General features: G+C 36.7%; 1 protein-coding gene across 1 annotated transcript; it reads left to right on the forward strand.

The window, feature by feature from the left end:
- The first annotated feature begins 24798 nt into the window (after positions 1-24798).
- LOC145136754 (fasciclin-like arabinogalactan protein 2) lies at positions 24799-26332 on the forward strand. Its single transcript, XM_079070867.1, has one exon. The coding sequence runs from the start codon at positions 24860-24862 to the stop codon at positions 26075-26077; it is 1218 nt and encodes a 405-aa protein (XP_078926993.1). The 5' UTR covers positions 24799-24859; the 3' UTR covers positions 26078-26332.
- Positions 26333-26535: the final 203 nt, after the last annotated feature.

Raw genomic sequence — 26535 nt, forward strand, 5'->3', positions numbered from 1 at the left:
ACAGGCCATGTGGATGCTGGTGCTCCGCCTTAACCCGTCGACAGGTCAAGCACCTCTCAACTACCCATGCCACATCCCTCTTCATACAGGGCCACCGGTAATCTTTCTTCAAATCCAAATACACCTTAGTGGCCCCTGGGTGGATCGAGAATCTCGATCTATGTGCCTCCTCCATCAATATACAACGAGCTCCACCAGTATAGGGCACCCAAATCCGCCCACGGAAAGTCACAAGCCCCCGACTATCTGTTTTAAATTCGGAAACCTTTCCGACCACCCGCTCCCTCTTGCGGTTCTCCGGTCTCACGGCCTCCACCTAGGCCTCTCGGATGGTATCTAAGACTGGAGTCATCACCGTCATCCTCATACACACGTCTCGAATTGGAGCACTTTCTGCTCTATGGCTCAAGGCATCGGCTACCACATTAGCCTTGCCCGGATGATACAAGATCTCACAGTCGTAGTCTTTCACTACATCCAACCACCTCCTCTGTCTCATATTCAGGTTGGGCTGATCCATGAGGTACTTCAGACTCTTATGGTCCGTGTATATGGTGCACCGGACTCCACACAGATAGTGGCGCCAGATCTTGAGGGCAAACACCACCGCCCCCAGCTCCAAATCATGGGTGGGATACCTCGTCTCATGAGGCTTCAACTTCCTCGATGCATATGCTATCACATGCCCCCTCTGCATCAACACCGCACCCATCCCTGATATAGATGCATCAGAGTAAACTACAAAGTCCTCCACTCCCTCGGGAAGGGCTAACACTGGAGCTTCGCACAATCTATGGTGAAGAGTCTCGAATGAGGCCTGCTGCTCGGGTCCCCAAGCAAAAGTAACACTCTTACGGGTCAATCTAGTAAGAGGAACAACAATCTTAGAGAAATCTTTGGTAAATCACCGATAGTAGCTGGCCAAAACCAGAAAACTCCTGATCTCGGACAGGGATCTCGGCACCTCCCACCGCGTAACTGCCTCAATCTTGGCCGGCTCGACCAAAATCCCATTCTGATTAACGAGGTTCCCAGGAACTGGACCTCTCCGCCCTTCAATACTCCAAGAATCTACCGAAGATGCTCTTTGGTCCTCGAGTATACAAGTATATCGTTGATGAACACGATCACCGATTGATCCAACATGGGCCTGAACACCCGATTTATGAGATCCATGAACGTTTCCGGTGTGTTGGTGAGTCCGAAAGGCATCACCACAAACTCGTAATGCCCATAACAAATCCTAAAGGCCGTCTTCTAGATATCCTCCTCGCAAATTCTCATCTGATGATATCCAGATCTCAAATCAATCTTGGAAAACCAAGATGCCCCCTACAACTGGTCGAATAAATTGTCGATCCTCGGTAGTGGATAACGGTTCTTGACCGTCAGCTTGTTCAACTCCCGGTAATCGATGCACATCCGGTGTGAACCATATTTTTTCTTAACAAAAAGGATAGGTGCTCCCCACGGTGAGCTACTCGGTCTGATGAAACCCTTCCCCAACAGCTCCTGGAGCTGTGAGGATAACTCTTGCATCTCTGGAGGCGCAAGGCGATAAGGTGCCTTGGCAATAGGCGTCGCACCCGGAACCAAATCAATCCGGAACTCCACCTGCCTCTCGGGAGGCACACCCGACAACTCCTCAGGAAAAACATCCGGAAACTCGCACACTATCGGAACCTCAGAGATAGATCTCGGCCTCTCTGTAGCAACCCCCGTATCCATCACGTACACCAAAAAGCCCATACAACGCTGATGTAGACTCTGTCTTGCTCTGGCAGCAGAGCAGAAAGCTGATCCAGATCTGGTACCCTCTCCATACACCGTAAGCACTCCCCCACTAGGGTCTCGTATGGTCACGATCTATCGCTCACAATCGATCATAGCTCCAAACCGACTCAACCAATCCATGCCCACTATGACACAGACATCCCCCATCGCTATCGGCACCAGGTCTATCGGGAAGTCAACACCAAAAATCTCTAGTACACATCCCCGGAATACATCAGTGGAAAAAACCGCATGCTCGTCGGCTATAGAAACCCTCATAGGTCGACTCAACGCCTCACGTCTGATACTGATGTAACGAATAAAATCTAAACACACGAAGGATCGACTCGCACCTGAGTCAAATAACACCAAAGAAGGTACAGAACTCACAAGAAAAGTACCTATATACAGCACAATATAAGCACAACAAATCTCAAAATAATATAAATAAGGAAATACGTACCAGCCACGACATCAGGTGCTGCGCGAACCTCCTCCGTTGTCAGCTGAAAAGCCCTCCCACGAGCCCTCGGAGCCTCAGCCTTCACCGGTCGACTATCAGTAGCACGTAAAGCAGCAGGAGTGGAACCCTGGGCTGATCCCTGAATTAGCTGAGGGCACTCGGCCTTCCGATGGCCAGTCTGGTTGCAGTGAAAGAAAACTGCAACCCCGTTGGGGAAATCCTTCACCATGTGCCCCTCTTTGCCACATTTGTATAAAATCTCTTCCCGACATGATCTCTCGTGACTCTTGCCGCACTTGCCACAAGTGCAGCCCTTCTAGCTCCCAGCTCTCGCATCAGCGGGCTTTGCCCGCTTCGTCGCCGGCTGCGACTATATCGGTCTCTTGTCTCTACCCTGGGACTCCTCCTCCTTTCTGGTCTGCAACTCTAGCTCAATCTCCCTCATCCTGGCATTGGTCTGAAGCTCAGCCAATGTCCGGTTGACGAGTTCAACACGAACTCCCGTATATCCCTCCTCAGTATGCTCAGATATCGGCTCACACGTGCTTGCTCAGTAGACACGTGCTCAGGTCAAAACAACGCCCTCTCATGGAACATCCTCGAGATCTCAGTCACAGTTTCTGTCTTCTGCTTGAGAGACAGAAACTCATGGGCTAACCGTTCCCTCTCCACCTGGGGAACATACTCGTCTCGGAACAACTGTGTAAATCTCTCCCATGTCACTGCATCATGATCTACAGGAGTAAAGCTGGCTGTCACGAATTTCCACCAGTCCTTCACTCCGAAGCGAAGCTGGTTCAGTTCAAACTGAACTCTCAAGTGATCAGGGCATGAACACGTGTAAAAGCACCCCTCAATGTCGGAGATCCATCTCATAACAGCAATCGGATCCTGTGTCCCATCAAACTCTGGTGGCTTCGTGTTGCTGAACTCCCGGAACAACAACGAGTCACCTCCCTGTGGCCTAGCAGCGACTACGGCTGCGATGGCTGCAGCAGCAGCAGCCTCAGTAACAGCAGCATACTGCTCATCAAACGTTTCAATCAGTGTGGTCTTAATAGACCCAAACATCTCTGGTATCGCCTCTCGAATAGCTGCGACCACCTCCTCATGAATGATCCTGTGGATCTCCTTGTCACTAGCACTACTGCTCTGGGGGTTATGACGTGTACTCACCATGATGACTCTAAAACACAACACAAAAATCATCAGACACTCGCTCGAGTATACTCACCCTCGATTTCCCGCCGTTACATGCTCCTTGGTACCCTAAGGATTCTTACTTGGGTTGCATACAAATTTGGTGCTTTCAATAGTACGGGCCCAATACTACCTTCAACACCAACCTGTAGTCACCCCAAGTCCTCCTCCTAGGGTCCCAATTCACAAGTACTCGATCTCTCACGAATATCAGACTACTCTCTCAGTAGACCTCTCCTATGCTCATCCAGGTATCTCTCCTAGATTATCCCTCGACTCAGAACTCTTTCTAAGTGATTCCTGCTAGATACTCCTACCCAGCATATACTCAAGGCAAATAACAGATAGCAGCAACTCCTAGGCCAAGGCATCACAAATCAGGCAACTCTAGCCCTAAATATGAAATACCTAGTCTATCCTTTAGCATGCATCCCTAACATCTCATAAATATCTCATAACACAAATAAGTAAGGGTATTTTGGGAAATCACCGTTCGGGCTCTGGCTGATTGTACACACTGCTCCAACTCATTTTTCTCTTAAAACTCTTTCTCATTTTAGAAAAATCATTTATTTTGAAAATTTTTCTCAAATCCTCAGTTTGAGTCCATACATACCCGAGGGTACATCCGAATCCCTCAAACCAAGGCTCTGATACCAACTTGTAACACCGTAAATTTTCAAACAAATTTTTCATTTTCAAAATCACATAATTCTCATAAACATAGTTCACAAATCGCCAAAATGACAATTCATCCAAAACACATGTTCATAAATTGTTTAGACACAATCCAGGATCCTCAAAACATAACTTCGCCTCGTGTGTACAATCAAGCCGGCGCCTTCCCGTAATCCTGAGAAGTACCTGAAACACCTAACACATAACACAGTAAGCATGAAGCTTAGTGAGTTCCCCAAAATACCACACATAACTCATTAGCCTCTCATGGCTACATCTCAAATAAGACCCTCCGGTCAATGTGTCGTAGTGGAACCCTCCGGTCTCACAACTCGGGTGGACCCTCCGGTCCTAACTCAGTAAAGCTCAGAATAATACACAACATAAATCACAAATACATAATGCAGGATATCACAATACTCAATATAAGCATACAAGACCCTCTGGTCACACAAAGATTACCACTCTAGGTAAGTATAGTGAGAAGACCCACCTCGTAAGCAAGTAAGTAAACCTCGTACACGAATCACCGATCTAGCCTCCGCCTAACACATATGATAACTATCTCTAATTAACACTCAAATCACAACTCTAATAAACCAAAGGAAATTTTCTATCTCTAACTCTTGGGGTGGGTAAAAGACCATTCTACCCCTCCATGGTCTCCATATTCCCTGTCTTGACCAAACCCTAAGGTCAACTGAAGTCAACACTCGAGTCAACAGTCCATGTTGACCTGACTCGTCGAGTGCATCTATGTAACTCGTCGAGTCCCCTCGTTCCTTCAGAATGTCTTGAAAACCCAACTTAACTCGCCGAGTTATCTCATCAACTCGTCGAGTTTCTCCTGTCCAGACTCGTCGGGGAAAACCCTAGCCGACTCGTCGAGTTGGCTCATCAACTTGGTGATTCCCTTAAGTCTCTTTTCTCATTCAGACGTTTTAAGGCGGATTTACAACCCAAACTCTAGATCTAGCCTCCCAAGGCTGAGATACCAGGTAAAGCTACAATCTTTGCGTCCATGCATGGCACTTAGGGCATGAAATGCCAAAACAAGTACCATTTAGGGTCTTAAGCATAAAAGCTCCTATATAGCTAGATAAAGTTGGGACCTTTGGACTCTAGGGACCTCACAAGGTCCAGATCTGAAGTCTCAATCACTAGGTAAGTTCAACACACTCAAAGTCTCAAGGAAAGATGGAAAAAGCCCTAAAACTCCATGAAAACGATATCTAATCACAATAATGAGCAAGGTGAAGACTTTTTACCTTCAACAGAAGCTATAGATGAAATAACACCAGATCCAACAGTCTCTTCTTGTTCCTTGCTTTGATACTCTTCTCTTCTCTAAAAGTGCACTAAAATTCCCAAATATTAGCTCTCTTTCTCTCTTAGCTCAATATAGACGATTAGGGTTTCACACAGGGGAGTAAGGTGGCTGGTGAGGCAGAAATGAAGGCTTAAGGTCCTTTAAATAGGACCCAACCCTGGAGATTTAGGGTTTCCTATCACAGCGCCAACTCGGCGAGTTGGTCCCTCCGACTCATCGAGTTGGTCATAAAACCCACGTGGCCAATCTGACTCTACTCGACGAGTTGGGGCATCCAACTCGTCGATTTACTCAATCAACTCATAAATAAATATATAAATATTATACCTGGGAGTCGGGATGTTACATATGAACTTTTTTCAATGATCAAACCAAAGAATGTTGCTGATTCTCTCAAAGAAGATGACTGGATCAAGGCCATTCATGACGAGCTAAATAAGTTTAAACGTCATCGCGTGTGAACTCTAGTTCCTAAGACTCAAGGAAAAACCATTATTGGTACTCGTTGGGTGTTCAGAAACAAGATGTATGAATATGGAATTGTTATTAGAAGCAAGGCAAGACTTGTGGCTCAAGGATTTTCTCAGTTGGAAGGTTTGGACTATGACGAAACCTTCGCTCATATTGCTCGAATTGAAGCAATTCGGTTGTTTCTTGCATATGCTTCATTCAAAAACTTCAAATTCTATCAAATGGATGTAAAGAATGCCTTATTAAATGGGGAACTTCAAGAAGAAGTGTTTCTAAAATAACCTCCAGGATTTGAGAGTGAAGAATTTCATGATCATGTATATCGTCTCGATAAAGTTGTTTATGGTTTCCAACAGGCACCGAAGGTCATGGTATGACATTTTGGCTAGATATCTTCTGGAGAGTGGATACAAACAAGGAAAAATTGGCAACACCTTGTTCATCAAGCAATCAGGATCTCACATTATGCTTGCTCAAGTGTATGTCGATGACATCATTTTCGGATCCACTGATGAGAAGCTGAGTTTAGAGTTCACTAAAGTAATGGCCAAGAAATTTGAAATGAGCATGATGGGTGAACTAACTTTCTCTTTAGGTTTGCAGGTTAAACAACTCACTCATGGAATCTTCTTTTGTCAAGAAAAATACATTGCAGATATACTAAAAAGATTTGGTTTTTCTAATAGCAAACCAACAAAGACTCCAACGTCCTCATAAACGTCTATCTCTTCTGATCCAACTGGCGCTGATGTGAATGCAACCCTATATCGAGGAATAATAGGATCACGGTTTATCTTACTGCCAGTCGACCTGGCATTATGTTCGCCACCATATTGTGTGCTCGATATCAAGCTTGTCCAAAGGAATCCCACCTTCTTGCTGTAAAAAGGATTTTTATTTATTTGAAGCATACACCCAATGTTGGGTTATGGTATCCTTGCGACTCTGAATTCAAGATTGTGGGATTCACTAACTCTGATCATGGTGGGTGTGGCATTGATCAAAAAAAATACCTCAATAGGAGCTCAACTGCTAGGAAATAGACTTGTGAGTTGGTCCGGTAGGAAGCAAACATCAGTGGATTGTTCTACCATTGAAGCTGAATATATAGCCCTTGGAAGATGTTTCTCTTAGATTCTTTGGATTCGGAATCAGCTTCTAATTTATGGCTTCAACTTCACAAAGACTCCCATTTGTTGTGACAACACCAATGTCATCCAAATGATTCCAAATCTGGTGCAACATTCCAAGACCAAGCACATCGATATCCGCCATCACTTCATCAGGAACATAGTTCAAAAGGGAAAAGTGGAGTTGTTCTACATTCCATCCTCTGATCAATTAGCTGACATTTTCACTAAGGCATTTGACGAGAAGACCCTGAATACATTGATTGCTGATCTTGGCATGCTTTCAATGACTTAGTTTTTTTTCGTTTTCTTTGAAAACTTTGCTTTTATTTTCATTCATAAACATAAAAACACAAATACTTTATTTTGCTTTTACCAAAGGAGTTTACATTGCTTGCTTAACTTTTTGTATCTAATGTTTACAAGGGTTTTCTTTTCTCTCTATTCTCTCTTTCAAGTCTATCTATTTCTTGTATGCAGTTAATCTGTATCTCTTCTTTCTGAAACTAGATAGAGTTGGGGTCATGAAGAATGTTTTGAATGCTCCGATTGTAAAGATGAAAGTTGGCATCACGTTTTCTTCTTGTTGACAATACCCTCTTTCTCCTTCACTCACTGTTATGGATGCAAACGCTCATCGTCAATGCAATGAGTCTTACTTCCATTAACTGACTCATAATCTAATAAAAAAACCTAAGTTCCCTCGTTTTGATCTTTTCAACTCGATGATTACACATATTAGAGCTCATTAACTCATTGGTTACAAAGACTGCTATCAGGAGACATCTCAATCTTACTCATTCATCAGCTGCAACTTTGATCCACTGATAATGCAACTCTGATACGATGATCGTTTACGCTCAAAATACAATGTTGCTGATGTCAAAAAGGAGGGGAGATCATATTCTCATATGTATTCATCTTTTCAGGGGGGAGATACTTTCAAGACATCTTCATTTTCTCACGGGGAGATAATTTCAAAATGCAAAAAATTCTTATTCTCAGGGGGGATGATTTAATATCTCCTCATTTCAGAAGCTGAAAAGTTTTCCAATGGTGATTTTGAGGATTCCTTTGAAGATTAGTTTTGACATCATCGGATAGAGGGAGATGTTAAGGTCACACCTTATGATCTGATGAATCAAACACCACACGCTGTCTACCAATACCAATGCCAACATCAGCATGATCAGCGACAACGTGAACTCAATGATCTTAGTGATCGTTTGTATATTAAGAAGATATTCTTTGTATATATAGAATAAATGTCTGATACGTAATCTTAGTGATTAGGATCAGATATTTACATACATTAGTATACATCTCCAAAACAGTGGGATCTCCTTTTCTGTAATCGTATATATTGTACTTTTAGGGTCAAACCTGTTGGGTTTTAGTATACTACAAAATCCTATGGTGCACATACAACCCTAAAAGCTTTGGATCTATGTTTTCTCCAATTATACATGCATATGGTTTCCAAAGCTTTAAGCCTACAACTATCATACAAATAACATATGTATAATAAGACAAGTTTTAGACATACCTCTTGATGTTGTTGATGTTGCTAGAAAGACTTTGGCCTTTAAGAACTTAGTGCCCCAAGTGTTGCACCTCAAATGGAATCACAACTCACCTAGGACAAAGGATGACATTTTGAGAGAGAATTCCATGCACCAAAACCGTCCATCTATCTCTAAGAATAGAAGCACACATTTTTAGGTTATGGAGCATATATTTATATGTAGGATTCCAAGAGTCATGGGTATAAACCAAATCCATACCCATGGGTTTTATGATCCATGGTTCATGTGGCCCAACTCTTTATGTATCCATACAAAAACTTAGTCCACTATGGATCATAAGCCCAATACATATAAATATAACCAATTACCATAATTAGTCCCCATAGATTAAATTAGTCTCTTTTGATCACTAAACTAACTCCAAACTAATTCTTGATCAATACTAATTAAATCATATGATTTCATATTAATATATTATAACTTATAATATATTAATAAATCATATATAACCTCTTCTCAAAAGTCCATCCTAACAAATTGTCCTGATGTTATGCAACCCAAATGGACCATGCTACTCTCGGGTCGAGTACATACCAATAATATTATGGGCTTAGACATCTAATCCAACAGTCTCCCACTTGGATAATTCTAAAACTATTATTGCAAATATGACTCCAAAATCCCGACTAGCAATCGTAGCTCTTAAAAGCCGCTGTCGAACTCTGACCTAGTCAATGACGTGTCCATTAGATAAGGGGTCATATATTCCTTCATTCTATATATCATATGGACTGAGACATGGATTATAATCAATCTCTCTGTCCATCTGTTGTTTCCCGATTTCTGATTTATGACGACCGACTAATTGAACAGATCAAATCAGTCCAGGCCCGACCGAGCACTTAGGGTTGTCATCATTAAATCATCGAGGGGCCCACATATATTTCTTTTATCCCTCTAAGGTAAAAGGAATGGATAAACATCGACTCATATGCTTACTCTATTTACTTATCAAATCACACACAACAATGTGTTTTACAACACCAAGTTACTGGTGCATTTTCACAGTATCAATGTGCAACCGACTTATAGACTGCAACTGATATCTCTCCGTTTGAAGAATATAAGATATTATCGTCTCATGATCACTCGTGATAAAATCCATGAAGTGATTCAAATGAGTGTGGGTTTAATCCAATACTCAAATCTTATTCCAGGAGCACTCATGAATACTGCAGCTATGTCTAGGCCACCTAGACAAACTACAGACCCATTCATGACAGTCTTGCCTCAATACCTACTTCCAAAGTATGATCGACTGCGGACAGTTTGAATAACATAGTTATTCGGGAAGTCAAAACATGCAAGATGAAACACAAGAATAATACTAATCCTATATGGCCCCAATACTTGTGAGAGTAAATAAAACACCTTTTATTTAATCACCATATTGATTACTCATTATTCATTGTATAATGTTTCGATTTATCAACTTAATACTTGAATTAAAACAATAGTTATACCATGCTCCAAGCATGCACACTATGTTTTTCTATGGTCTTTACTTTGTGGAATAGATCAATTGAAAACATTTCAATGATGCTCATTTCACAATTCCAAATCCTTATGACAATTGTAAGAATACGAGGTTCTTAGCCACTTACTGAAATCTGTTAGATTCTAACCTTATATGAAATGATCCTCTTGTAATTACTATGCACAAAAGTCACAAAGATTTGGCAACAGACATTACAAAGTATTCCAATGGAGAGCAATTTCATGGAAACGAAGTCTCACATTCAAAGTACATTCCTTTGAACATCCTTCTTGCATTAAGTTTTTCTAATCTTACACAAATTTAAAGAATAACTTCCACTTATGGAAACATTTCCATATTCCCATTTTGACTATCACTTCTGAACAAGAGTTGCCTCTTTTAGAACATGTCAATATGGTCCTTCCTAAATTAACACTATACTTCCAACTGTCCATGAGTAACCAATCTTTGGTCAACCTTAGATTGTCCTCGACAATTGCTTAATCATTTTAGTCATATCCAGTTCTATTCCTTTTTTCCCTCTTAATGCCCTAGGCATTTGGAAAATTTAGAACGGATGAATATTATAGCAAATGTAATCGATCCTATACCCGAAGCATATGGGAAACGATTCATGATGTTTCTCATAAAGACATGATACTTGACCAGTCTTTTACTACAATATTTCTTATAATTTGCCATGTTCTCATAATTCGAATTATGAAAAGGGATGCCATAATCATAATCAAAATTTAGAACGTAAATAATGTAATCATGACCAAATTTGATTAAAATCTCACAATCTAAGCTTTTAGATTTGAAACGAAGTATAATTTCCTCTCCCTTAATTATAGCAAAACAACTTTTCAAACCCTGCAAGGTACATTTTGCAAATTGAAACTTTTGTTTTCTATAATTAACATTGCTAACATGCAACACCTAACATAATAATCATGCTCCCACTAACATGATAATTATTAGCATAGCACTTATGCTCCCACTAGCTTTGACATGTATTCAGGAATCAACTGGACTTCTAGAAATCAATACTTTATTAACTTTCTTACCAAAGTTCAGATTTCTGATATGAGATGCTTTGATAAGACTTTATCAATATAATACACCTTTCCTTAGATAGCTCACATGTGTGTCTAAATAATTTTTAGAACTATGAAAAGGGATGTCGTAATCATAGTCTCAATTGTTTATACCTTTGCCATTTCTCACAAGTCCATGTTAGTGTGTCAGTTAACCTTACACGCTCCACTAACGACTTTGAGAATATCACAATTGCTATCTACTTAAAATTTATGTAGCGAAAGCGTTTCCTCACCATCATTTTCATGAATCGGATAGAAACCTTATGACACTTAGATTTTATGGTGTATGTGTTCCTATCCATGTGAATTTGTCATAACCATAATCAAAAGACAAGGTTAGTGACAAATCCAAACTCATATGGACTGAACTTGTTTAATCTTGACTTCTTGCCACCTGGCAGCACAAGGACCTACAATTGCTTCCAAGTAGTTATGCAAACAACTGAGAACTCATAGAACTCACATGCATAGACAACTTTAACTGGAATGGGCATAGAAACAAGAATATGTTAACACGATAGGATATAAACCTCAAGTCGTGTGCTAGTGATAAACAATACCCTCGATTAGTTCTTAAAACTTTTCAAGATCTTTAAGACTCCCATTGACCTCTTGACATATAATATTCTCTTGTCAAGAACCATTCCTTGACAAAGCAAATATTCAAGAGTTAGTGTGGATTCTTATCAAGACAAACACTTCACACAATTGGCCTTAGTTGGTCTTTGTTTTATCCAAAACATCACAACTCACCAATTTCAAATGTACAAGAGTAAAAAACATTTTACCCTACATCTGACAAGTGTTATAAACCTTCCTTAATAATGTGTCACTCAAGTTCTAATCTTGGAGTATGACTCTAAGACGTGTTTTGGAACGAAGTATGATTCATCTTTTGCTTTAAACCACTTCAACAATTCATGATTCCTCTTCTTAGTCAAAAAAATGCACTAAGATGTCCTTAGAGAATCAATTGTGATATGGTTTCATAATCACTAAGATAATCATAAAACAAGATATTCAAGTACTCTCCCGTCTTTTCAGATTGAAGAAACTTTTATCTTTCTGCCTAATTTGATTCTTCTCATCCGTTCTGCCTTACATTGAAACTTTTCCAATGTTTTAGAATTACACTTAAGCTTGTAAGCATAACCATATTTACTAAACTTTAGTAAATCATGACGAATAGCCTTATCGTTCTTTGTGGTGGACCTGATCAGCGCACAACCAAGTGTACCCGATCTCCTAGTCCTTCACTTGACTCACATATCCACGTGAACAAGGAATTGGTCTTAATTTCCCAAAGATGAAAATTCTCATTCATCAAACAATACAGGTTGCATGATTCCAAGTTTCTATCCAACTGAAACTTGGGTGATGAGAATCTTTCGTTATTTGGTAAATTGTGACACTACCACAAACAAAAGAATCAAATCCATTTTTCCAATATTGCTATCAATGGAATCATACAAACAACAATTTTTCACAAATTCCATTGTAAGGATACTTAAAATAAATAAAATCAAAATTTTCCCTTTTATTTTAAAATTACGGAAAAACTTATCCTTACAATGCAAATACATATGAAAACAATGTTGTTATCTATTCCTAAGCAATCTATCATAACTCTTAACCAGCAGCTCAAAATTCTGATCTTCGAATCATGCGATCGAAATTCATCTTCGCGATCAGAATCAGCTTACTCTTCCTTTAAGTTCCCTTTCATTTCTTCAATTCTACAAAACATCAGAATGCGACCTAGTCACATCATCTATTAAGAATCTCCAAACAGAAACTTAATAGAGTTCGACAGTGGTCTTTACCTGAAGTATAGTCAAATTTTTTACTTTCACCATCCTAGTGAACTTACAGGTAAATAAGGCAGCTTCGCAACCAATGCCCCTTCTTTTGTCAATAGAAACATATGGACTCTTTAGTAATGGTACATGGGACTATCTCAGACTTAGTCTTTCTCTTTACCATTTGGTCAACCGGGTTGACTATGGTCGATCCCTTTCCATTGGGAAGAGAAGACTTTTCTAGACTTCCAATGTTTCCATTATCAATGTCCATGAAAGTTTGGAAAGTAGATCTTCCAATCAAATTTGCTTTACCAGTGCTCCAAATCATTGCTGATTCAACAGCAACAAGCAAATAGGTAAGATCATTAAGGGTCATGTCCTGGTCTGTCACATAGTAGTCCTTAATGAACTCACTATATGACTCAGAAAGTGATTGAGAAACCCAGTCAGCAGTCAACTTCCTTGAGACTTCGACACCCAAATCTCCCAGCTTGTCAATATTAGACTTCATCTCCAAGATGTGAGCACATATAGACATTGCTTTCCAATAGGGATTGAGTGACTTTGAACTTTTCAAGAACTTGTGGGTTAGGGAGAATAATTGGAGGAGGTGGAGGAAGTGAAGTATGATTTCCAGTCCCATTAACGCACAACAAAGGGATTAATTCTTCACCTTGATCGCAATTTGGGATATCATCTTCTTTAGGATAGCTTTATCCAAAAGGATAAAGAAGACCATAGTTGTCATAACTAGACATCTATAAGGGAGAAATTCAAGTTTAGTTGATTTAAGTCCATAATATAACACCCAATATGAAATATTAAGGCTAGGACCCAACACAATATTTTATAACTAGGAAGATGGATGATGTAATCCAAGCTATAAAATATTTGAAGGTAGGTGAATGACGATTTACCAATTTCCACCATGAAAAACGAAATTTAACATTAGGTTTTAAATGAATTGAAACTCCTAGATCTTTTGAGATTCCTTGAACTATTCAATGACATGTTTAAATCTCGATTGTGCCCTTCAAGTTTGTGACTGGGATGCTGAGTATCACAAACAAGGAGTGAATAACCATGCAAATTAACTTGGTACACTTAATGTTACAACCACCTAATCAATGTGCCGGTTAACCATACACGCTCCATTGATCTATGATTAACATCAAGCTACCCTTTGCCACACATTGTCAGTCCTAGATTAGTGTGCCAGTTAACCACACACGCTCCACTAACGACTTAACAAGGTGAAAAGTGCAATTTCATGGGTTAGCACCAAATTCACATTTTCCTAGGTAACTAAGATTGGGAAATTATAAGTGTTTAGTTACTTAGTATTTATCATTATACTTTTAATGAGGGGATAATTAATGTCATGTCCTACCCGTTTAGCTAACGACCCTCCACCAGTCAAGGAAGCGGTGGGTGAGAGTGGAATTAAACTGTCATTTTATAGGCAGTAACCTTATACCCCCCTTATAGACCGGCTTCGTGAATGAGGCCTACTAACGGTAAGACTGACTTACTCTTATACATATATATATATATATATATATATATATATATATATATATATATATTAAACCTATAATATTATATTATAATAGTATAAGGGTTGAATTTTAAACTTTTAAAATTCTAAGGGTTTAATTTGGAATTAAAGTATTCATTGTGGGGGGGGGGAACTTTACAAATTCCAAAACTTGAGGGCAAATTTTGAACAATGCAAAAACTTTTGGTTTCCATAACTTATGAGTTTAAAGTAGTTTAATGGAAAAACTCCTCGAGTTCCATAACTTGAGGACAAGTTATGGAATACTTTAAAAACATTTAAAAATGAGACTCTTCATTTTCATAACTTATGGAAATTTTATGAGTTTTTAAAATTCATAAATGATACTTTTCAAATAACTTGAGGACAAGTTACAAAAACACATATTATGAACAACTTTTAGATCAATTTGGATCGAAAACCAATTATCACATAATTTTTCTATGAACAAGATTAAACTCATAAGCAAGAATAATTCATATCAACAATTTTCAAGAAATTAGCTAATCACATAAACTAATACAAGTCTTGAAATTTTGACAATTATCCTTTATTTGGATGAGAATAAACATTACCATAACATCAAAATCAAATTTTATGAACAAAAACACTTTGTGGTAATGATTCTAATCCAAAACATGCCAAAAAAAACTCGAATATATGCTGTCAGGGGCTCCAACTCGCCGAGTGCAAGAACCAACTCGACGAGTTAGATGAGTTTACACATGGACTCATCGAGTCCCTTAATGGACTCGTCGAGTCCCCTGTCCAGACAGCAAAAAAATCATTTGTTCAGCTTTTTTCAGCAAGTAGCATCAAGTATAATTTGAAAACAACCCATGGCTCTGATACCACTGTTGGGTTTTAGTATACTACAACATCCTATGGTGCACATACAACCCTAAAATCTTTGGATCTATGTTTTCTCTAATTATACATGCATATGGTTTCCAAAGCTTTAAGCCCACAACTAGCATACAAATAACATATGTATAATAAGACAAGTTTTAAACATACCTCTTGATGTTGTTGATGTTGCTAGAAAGACTTTGGCCTTTAAGAACTTAGTGCCCCAAGTGTTTCACGTCAAATGGAATCACAACTCACCTAGGACAAATGATGACATTTTGAGAGAGAATTCCATGCACCAAAACCGTCCATCTATCTCTAAGAATAGAAGTACACGTTTTTAGGTTATGGAGCATATATTTATATGTAGGATTCCAAGAGTCATGGGTATAACCCAAATCCATACCCATGGGTTTTATGATCCATGGTTCATGTGTCCCAACTCTTTATGTATCCGTGCATAAACTTAGTCCACTATGGATCATAAGCCCAACGCATATAAATATAACCAATTACCATAATTAGTCCCCATAGATTTAATTAGTCTCTTTTGATCACTAAATTAACTCCAAACTAATTCTTGATCAATACTAATTAAATCATATGATTTCATATTAATATATTAGAACTTATAATATATTAATAAATCATATATAACCTCTTCTCAAAAGTCCATCCTAACAAATTGTCCTGATGTTATGCAACCCAAATGGACCATGCTACTCTCAGGTCGAGTACATACCAATAATAGTTATGGGCTTAGACATCTAATCCAACAAAACCCTAATAAAGCTTGGTGACGTCTTTGTGGCATGCTCTCTTTGTGAGAACCCTCTTTCTTAGTGAAAGTATCTTTGTGATCATCTTGTTCTTTTTTCTTTGTTTGTTCTTCATTATTCATACTTGAGTGTGTTCGATTGATACAAACCTTCAAGGTATTGTCTATGAGGATATTTTTTCTTTAAAGATGTGATGAGGATGTTTCATCACTTTGTTTGTTGTAGTATTTAGAGTGACCATTTTTTAGTTTGGCTACAATTATTTAGAACCGAATCCATTTTAGTATGTTTTGGGTCTTCTTAGCTTTAATAATGGATGATGCATGATTAGGCCCGTCGCCATTTGGGTATTCACTATAGGTTTTATTAATTTGGCTTGTTATCGGGTTTGTTCAGTATTTTGGTGCGGAGAACATTTGAAGGGTTTTTGAGGTGAGATTTAGTATTTGGGTTTGCAACTAAAGTCTAGATTGATGTCTCGTATCTTATTCGGACAAATTCCTTTGAGCATAGTACCATTTGTTCGTGAGTGTATTTGTTAATATGCTCTGTGTAGTGGTTAACACAGGTCCACTTTGTCACGAGTGGTTGGTATCGTTGACAATTTTATGAAAATTTGTTAGGATACATTTTTTATTTTGTGAAATGTATTTTTAGGTGTTTGCATGGAACTCCATTTTATAGTTTCTTATCTGAAGGTGTTATGGATTATGTATGATTTAATTGACCATAATGTATCCACATATATTGTTTTGACATGGGTTTTTTTTTACAATCTTTGAGTTTTGTCTTCAACTTTTATGGGATAACCACTATATCGTTCTCAATGTTGCACTCCTTGGTTGCTTGTTCATCATTATAGAAGATATTCTTTTGTGAATTTGGGTTTAACGTTCAATTTGGATGGTAGTGGATTACACTTGACATGTGTAATTCATCATTTATGGCGTTTGTTACTTAGTTCGAGAACATGTTCACATCTTGGAAATCTTTTCTATTTGCTTTGTATTTTGAAAAGTTTTTGTTATCATTGTGTAACATCCAATTTAAGTATATTTCTGATTTCGGGTTAACGAACTGTAATGTGATAGAATAAAGGTGTTAGGCTTCAAATGAATAGAGTTTAGACCACATTAGATTTTGATAATGTTGGTGAAGTGACTTAAGCCCTTGAATTGTGCTTTGGAGCCAAATGGTAAAATGGGAAAAATGATATTCTCAACTTCTTGTATGAATTAATGAATTTAGTCCAGTATGTTTGAAGTCAAAAGTAATTAGATATAATTGTGGGGTTTGTCAATACTTTCACGTTCATATAAAGATCATTGAAAACGGAGTTGAAACGAAGATATTATGGTTGTTTGAAGCTGAAATGGAAATTAGGAAAAACTTATCACCACGGTGTGGTGAGGATTTCACCACGGCATGGTGAGTTGTGCAGCCTAAGCCCAATAAATTAGTGTTTGGTTCATATTTAAAGGTTTCAACCCTATGTTTTAGGTCATTTTGCAACCTCCATTGCATCAAGAACCCCCTTTTAGCAAACCCTATCTTCCCTTTATAGATTAAGCTCCTTCTACTTATTTTCATCCAATTTATGGTGTTTTATGGCTTTTAGGTGTTGTGTTCTTCAAAGACTTGGTTTTGAAGTTTTGCAACTAAAATGATCAGCCTTCATCTACCTTCTCGACCTTTTGAGTTGCAAAGATCCTTGGTTTATTGTGTTTCATCATTAGATCTATGATTATTTGGTGTTTTGGTCCACTTTAATAAGTTTTGGTCCCTTAGTGACTTGTTCCAACTCCATGAGCTTTGGTTCATGTTTAAATTTCAGATGTAGTTTTTTGGTGGAGTAAAGAGTGTATTTAAGATACTGCAAACATGAAGAAAGTGGGTTTTTGGACATGTTTTAACTTGGGGTTTTAGATCTTGGGAAGTTTATGGCATTGTTATGGATATAGTTAGAAACTTTGTACATCTAAACATCATGTTGATTCAGATTTGAAAGTTAGAGGCTTGGACTTAATGGATTAAGTCGAGAAAGATGCACTCTTGGACTCTTTAAGACTTAAAGTTTAGTTTTTTGTTGTTTGGAGCATCCTAATGGATAAAATTGAAAACTTTATCCATTATGAAGCTATTAAGTACCAAATCTGAAAAGTTGGAAGCTTGGACTTAGTGGTTAAGAGCTTAATGGAATAAGTTGTTGGGCACGTTCACCACGATGTGGTGGGGTGTTGACCACAACACGATGGACTACATGTCTCGTGTCTGTATTTTCTCCTTGTCGCCACGACGTGGTCATGGGGTGATCGCGACGCAGTGGGTCAACCGTTGACTTTGACCGTTGACCATTGACTTTTGGTCAAACTTTAGTATAATTGAGTATTTGACTATGGAATGGTCTCGGTCTGAACTTAGGTAGCTTAGGTTAGCTGTTTTGTTGTTGAGGCTACTGTTGAGCTTCTATTGAGTAATTCAGGTGAGTCTTCTCACTATATACTATGTAGGACTTTTGATGCTAGTTGTCTTTGTGACTCTTACATGGGTTGTATGAAAAACCAGAATTTGGCCACTGTCAATTGCATCTAAGACCAGGATTTGGCCCCTGACAACTGCATGAAAGACCATGATTTAGCCCCTGAAAACTATACGAAAGACCAGTACTTGGGCCCTGGAAATTGTATGAAAGACCAGAAGTTGACCCTTGTCATGAAGTGATTGTAAGACTATGATTTGGTCCATAGTTTTAACTTGGGGTTTAAATAGAACTGTTATTTTATGTATGGGTGGTATGTGGTATCTTGGGGAACTCACTATGCTTTGTGCTTACACTTTTAAGTTTAAATGTTGCAGGTCTTTTCTTCAATTCGGGAAGAGCACGACGTGGTTGCATCGCATCTGCTATTATGTTTCCAAGATGCTCCACATTATAATATTAATACTCTGATTTATGTTTTTGAAACAACTGAATATTCTTTTATGAATGAATAGTATGGTTTCGTTTGATTTAAAAAAAATAAAACATTTTGGTTTGAAATTTAGGAGGTTACACACTAAAGAAGGTTTGGTTGGTTATGTATAACATTTTGGAGATCATCTCGTTTTGTTCAAGCATTTGTTACCGAAAGGTATTTAGTTGTAAGACATTTTGTCGAAAGACATTTGTGTCGAAAGGAATTTGTGGGAGAGACGTTTTATTGTACCTCCATGCTTGGTTAAGATTAATCTGTTTAGTTTCATAAGGTTTGTCATTTGTTTGGTTTCGACCATTTTCGAGACATAATGCAAGTGTAATTAGTATTTTGAAATTTTGGACAAATGCTTATTCGACTTTGGGGGTTACTTTTGACGTAACTTTGAATTTTGGGATTCTGTTTAGTTGTGGCTATGTTGGTATCTTTTAATGTTTGTGATCTGCTTCGTTTTCAATAAACAACCATGTGAGAGTCGTGAAAATTTAGTTTATTTGTTTTTTGGGGTTGTGGGTGCATTGGTATCTAGGTGGAATATTGTTTTTGGGTGATACACAATGTTTTTTATGCACAACCATTCCACAAATTGAAAGAAAACACAAGTTGGAGAAAATATGTGTACCTGATGGTCCAAGCAACTTCGTCTCAGCCTTGCGAGAATTATTTGAAGCAACTTTGACCCATAAGGGAAGATTTTTGTTTCATGTCTAATTGCTAAAGCGGTATCTTGGCCTCACGAGACTTAGTTGAAATCGCTTTGAGGTCATAACATGTTATTCGCCTCATTGATCATATTGAGCCTTAGTTTTTACCATACACTTCTCTCTAGGTCATAACATATCCTCTCTAATAAATGAAGTTTTTTTTTGCCCATGTCACTTTGTCATGAATTATGACACTTGACATTTTATGGTGTTTTTGAATTTAATAAAATCCACATGTCATTTTCTTGTATTTATCAATTTTATTTAAAAATGTCATCTAATTATGTATTTATAAGGATTTAAGAATACACGTTTCTTCCAAATTTCAATTCCTACATTTATGACCATTTAAAATAATTTTTCGTTTAGCCTAAAATTATGCTACTATTTAGCATTTAAATTCACATATATTCCATTTTTTCAAAAACTTTCCAGTATATCTATATATGTTATACGGATTTAAAATTATGCTACTAACATACTTTTTTTTTATATTTTTCTTAAATTTTTTGTTCTTTGTTTTCTTTTTTTCTAAATAAAATGTGTTTAAACATCTTTTTGAAAATAATAAAATAATAGAAGTTATTAGCAACCTAAATTATTTTATTATAAATGTTTCAAATAAACACTGGTATTACTATGTATGAGTATAGTTTTTTTTATTAAATTTATATTTTATAGTACGAACATGATGATTGTATCATTAATCTTGAGTTAAAAAATATTGTTGATGTTTTAATATTTACACTTGGATATTTAACTTTTATTTTAATCAACCCGTATAGTACACAGGTCTCACACCTAGTTTCCATAATAATAAATAGTGATAATGACTTGAAAGGGTAACAAACTTTCGACTTTGTTCACATTTAGTCACTAAACTTTTTTTCGTTATCTATTTGCCACTGAACTATTGAAACTGTTCACATTTTACCTTTGTAACCGGTTGTTACCGGTCATAAGGGTAAAATATGAACAGTTTCAATAGTTCAATGAAAAATAGATAATGAAAAAATGTTTAGTGACTAAATGTGAACAAAATCGAAAGTTCGTTTCCCTTTAAAAAAGTTCAATGACTAAATGTGAACAAACTTCCTATTGTATTATGTTTTAGCAAATTATTTATTTTTTTAAATTCGAGCAATATTTGTTGATGAAGAAATCTATGAAATAAAAAAAAACAAAACCCCGAAAATATATTTTAAAAAACGAAAAACTGAAACCGAAATAAAAAACCAATGGTTTGGCATTTTCCAAAATAAAAAATCAAAATTTTCAATCTGATTTTGGTTTTACAAAAAAATGAACCATTCTCACTGATGTGAATTATGACCATTGGTTTGACATGCGAAATTAAAGAACACACAAAGAACACGGTGATTTGGGTGTTTAAGAGATGCATTCGATTATGAAAGGTGTTTGCAAAAAATGATCTAGATCTAAATCTATATAATTAACACACACTAACACTCTCAATGTTACATCTCTCAAGCACACATCTACATGTGGTATGAACCCACCTTATATAGAGGTGTTTACATGTCTCTCTCTATCTCTCATATCACAATGGGGAGTTTTGGATAGAAAAATTCCGAATTGAGCGCTTTCTCATTTCCATTTTGGTTTTATAATCATTTTTCGATTATAAAAATGGGAAGAGATTTAGATATGGAAATCCGAAAGTTGAATTTTTGTAAAACTAAAATCAGATTGGAAAATTGTGATTTTTTATTTTGGAAAATACCAAACCATTGGTTTTTTATTTCGGTTTCGGTTTTTCGTTTTTTCTAATATATTTTTCGGGGTTTTGTTTTTTTTTTTCATAGATTTCTTCATCAACAAATGTTGCTACAATTTAACAAAAATAAATAATTTGCTAAAACATAATACAATAGGAAGTTTGTTCACATTTAGTCATTGAACTTTTTTAGAAGGAAACAAATTTTCGATTTTGTTCACATTTAGTCACTAAACTTTTTTTCGTTATCTATTTGTCATTGAACTATTGAAACTGTTCACAATTTACCCTTATGACCGGTACAACCGGTCATAAGGGTAAATTGTGAACAGTTTCAATAGTTCAATGACAAATAGATAACGAAAAAAAGTTTAATGACTAAATATGAACAAAATCGAAAGTTCGTTACATTTTCAAGTCATTATCCTTAATAAATATGGAACTATTATCCTAAATATAGGCGTGGGCAAATGAAAACATATAAAATATATTATTTTTTATGTTTGTATTAAATCCCAAAGTTAGCAACAACGTTACAATTTTGGTTTTTATGCCAACGGTTGGTAGTCGGCATGGACAGGCTGGCAATTTGGGAAGGTTGTAAAATAATTGATATATCATATATTCTGGAATATCTGAATTTAAGTATTTTGGTTTTTAATTTTAACATTTTATTTTTTAAAGGTCATGTCGCAACCAATATAAAGATGTTGTCCATTTTGCTTTGCAAATATTAACCCGAATTTACTTAAATCATGGTAGTAGAAACAACTATTGATTAAATAATAAATATGCATCGATAAAAATAGCATCCTCAAAAATGGCTGTTTAATTATTACAACCGACACTTGTTTGGGTCCCACGATTTCCAATTTTGAGGGCACACCATTTAGTGATGAAGTTTTAAATTTACCCCCAAACTAATGAGGTTAGTAACAAAGTTCCTCTAGGTATAATAAATACCACTTTACCCCATAAATAATATGACCATATGATTTTTTTTTTGCTTGAAATTACAAATATATTTGTAGATTTAAAAGGTGGTAGTGTTGGTGGTTAGACATTTATCAATTTGTATATGGAACTTGAGCAAAAAGGACAGTGAATTGTAAAAATACATAATATTAATAATTTTTAATTAAATAGAGTTACTATTGTGATCAACATAAAAAAAGTACCAACATATCATCAATTAGGCAAATGAGTCGAATTACCTTAAGAATTTGCTCAACGAGATACTAAGAAATGATAAACCAGACCATTTGAACGGTTCACATAAACCCATCCTAAACCCACATGCAATGTTAATCGTAGAACACTGGTATTATTTTGGGTGTTGGACCTTCACTGCAAAATTTGACCCTTCGACTATTAGATTTTCATTGCAGATGCGTTCAATGAGATACTAAAATCCATATTTTTGGCTTTCTTATCAAAATTTTAGCAGATTTCATGATTCTTCTATTTATTTTTATTTCATATAAGTTATTTGGAGTAAACAATTTTTATTTATCTCATGCTATTTTTTTCTAAGATATTATGAATTTGGGCTGAACTAAATACAAATATCAACTTCATGTATGAATAGCATAAATTAAACTGTCTCACATAGAAATGATGGTTTATTTACTTTGGTATTGAAATTATAATTGTCTTAGAAGAAAAAACTTGGCAAAAAAAGACCAAAATAGTCAAGGGGGCCTTGTGATATTTAGATAAATGCATAGACATAATGTATCATGGGCCACCAAAGAGAGAGAGGTTGGATGAAAATACAAAATAGTTGGAGGGTGTGGATGTGGACAATCCGACAGTGATACGGTTGTTTGTATTTAACCGATGCTGTTAAACTTAATTATATAAATAATTAATTTAATGAAATCAATGGAATTTGGTGTACGTATTTTGAAAATTTTAACATTCAGGTGGCACTATTATATTTTAATACATCAAATTATTTCACATTGATGGTGATGGGCACCCCAAATAATTTCTATGAAACAGTCTGGAATTCACTTCCTCCATTATAATATATTTTTAATTATTATTAGTGTTGTTATTATCAAAAAATGTATTCACAAATAATGTTAATTATGGTTTAAAGATGTTTGTGTATTTTGTTTTATCAAAAAATATTTTAGATATATGTATAACTGTTAAGATATATTTTTGATAATAAGTCCAAATATTTTGTGTATATTTGGTCTCAAATTTGATTCTTTGATGCCTAATAACATATACACGTCCAAATATATTAAATTATGTAATAAATGAAAACTTGCTATCTTATTATATAAATATCGTACTTTGTGATACTATTGAAATCGTACATTAGCATTGTGAATTGATCTTCCCTTATCAAAGAAAGTTTAAATTTTGTGATGGGCTATAGTATGAATGACTTTTGTGATGGAACTCAAATTGTTTTTAATTTACAAAATAAAACTGTCAGAAAAGCAGTGTTAGATTTATTTATAAGAACTTTGATATTTTAAAATCTGTGAAACAAGTTTATGTTTTTCAAGATAATCATTGTAGAGAAAATGTGTATGAAAGAAAAAACATTCCGAGATCAATTCATTTAATTTGAACATGCAATTTGTAACCTACAACACTCTCAATATAAGCTAAAACTAACATCAATTCAGTTAATTTGAACATGCATTTTGTACCCTTCAAAACTCGCAATATAGCTATAAAACTAACATCAGTTTGTCTTGAATAATCTTTATTATACTAAAAAATTTGATGACATTAACATCATCAATAGTTTTAAGATTTTTTTTTTTTAAGAAAATGTTCACCATATGTTAACAACCCAAGCTGAATCAGATATTTTTGTATAGGTCAAATAAATAACTTTAAATTTTTAAATAACATGAAAATGAGTTAAAAGGGTATATCCTAAATATACACATTTAGCATATAAAAATAATATATTTCATAATCACAATTAACATATTAAAACACGATCGATTTACCACATCTAAGTTAACACTTGGTGTGTTAAACTATTAATTAGTATGTGAAATACCATTTAAAAAAATTTATAAATTATAAAAAGATTGATGATAATTTTTTTTTAAATCACTGAAAATTGTAATATAAGATATAAAAGATACCAAAATTGTTTGTCGTTATTTTATATAACACCGACAGAGAAACAGCATGAGTATATAATGACACTTTACACACAAACACCACTCACTAAATCTGCTTATCCTTCACCTCCACCTGTTCTCCGGCATGCAGACGCCATCGGCGATTTCTCTCTCCTTCCTTCTCCTCCTGTCTATCTCCGCCGCCGTACACGGCCACAACATCACCCGCATCCTCGCCAAACACCCCGAATTTTCCACTTTCAACCACTACCTCACCATCACTCACCTCGCCAATGAGATCAACCGCCGGCAGACAATCACCGTCTGCGCCGTCGACAATGCCGCCATGTCTTCATTACTTTCAAAAGGACTATCAATTCAGACCATAAAGAATGTCCTCTCCCTCCATGTCTTCGCCGACTACTTCGGCTCCAAAAAGCTCCACCAAGTCACCAAAGGCTCCACCTCCACCGCCACCATGTATCAAGCCACCGGTGAAGCTCCAGGAACCGCCGGTTACGTTCATATCACCGACATCAAAGGTGGTAAAGTCCGGTTCACTCCTGAAGACAACCCAAGTCAAACCGATACCACTTATGTCAAATCCATTTTGGAAATGCCTTACAACATCTCCGTGATCCAAATCAGCGCGATTCTACAGTCGCCGGAAGCAGAAGCTCCGACTGCCGCACCGGATCTGAACTTAACCTCGTTGTTACAACGAGAAGGTTGTCAAGCGTTTTACGATCTGTTAACAACCTCAGGCGCAATCGGAACGTTTTTAAGCTCCGCCGACGGCGGAGTCACCGTGTTTTGTCCCGGAGACGACGCTATTGCGGCGTTTGCTCCAAAATACAAGAACTTGACTGCATCGGAGAAGACGTCGTTGTTGCTTTACCACGGTGTTCCGGTTTACAACTCCATGGGAATGCTCAGATCTAGCAATGGACTGATGAACACTCTAGCGACGGAAGGAGCTAAGAAGAAGTACGATTTCACTGTACAAAACGACGGCAACGATGTGACATTGAAGACGAAAGTGGTGAAGGCGACAATAAGCGGAACGGTGGTCGACGAAGAGCCGATCGCTATTTACACCATCGACAAGGTTTTATTGCCGAGAGAGTTGTTTAAGGGTACGGTGGAGGAGGCGGAGGAGCCGGCGCCTGCGCCAAAGGCGGCGAAAAAGAAAAAGAAGCCGGCGAAGAAGGGTGAGACCGAAGATGATGCAGATGCGCCGGGACCTGATTCTTCTGATGATTACAGTGATGATGATGCGGCGGATCAAACGGCAAGTGGCGGTGGAAGATTGGTGGCGTCGGCGGTTATGGCGTTCTGTTTTTCGTGGTTGGCTTTCGTTTGAATTTTATTTTTATTTTTTTCTTTTTTATTTTTGTCGGTGTGATAAGGTGCTAGCGGGTATCATGGGTCTTCCCACTCACGATATCTCTTCATGCAAGAATAGAATTTCTCTTTTTTTTTTTAATCATCAAAAAATATTTATTTGGTTCTATTTATCAGGAAAAGAAAAATAATGAGTTTTTTTTTCTTTTTGAGATTGATTTTATTGTAATTATTTATGCTGTGTCATAATATAGAAAATATTTGTATTGTACTATAGTTACCTACTTCTCTCTCATTGTATCAATTAATAAATGTTTAATGTATTATATACATATTAATAGATACTAATAGACGTGCTATTTATGAAAAGTTGCAAGTATTGTGATAAGCGGTTTTCGATTTTTCTTCTATTGCTTGTTATAATCAAAGATGAATAAACAGTTTATTAAAACTCTAGTGTTGGATTCAGGTTTTCTG

Source organism: Lactuca virosa, chromosome 9 (genome assembly GCF_052849685.1).
Source record: "Lactuca virosa cultivar CGN04683 chromosome 9, Lactuca_virosa_CGN04683_v6, whole genome shotgun sequence".
NCBI lineage: Eukaryota > Viridiplantae > Streptophyta > Magnoliopsida > Asterales > Asteraceae > Lactuca > Lactuca virosa.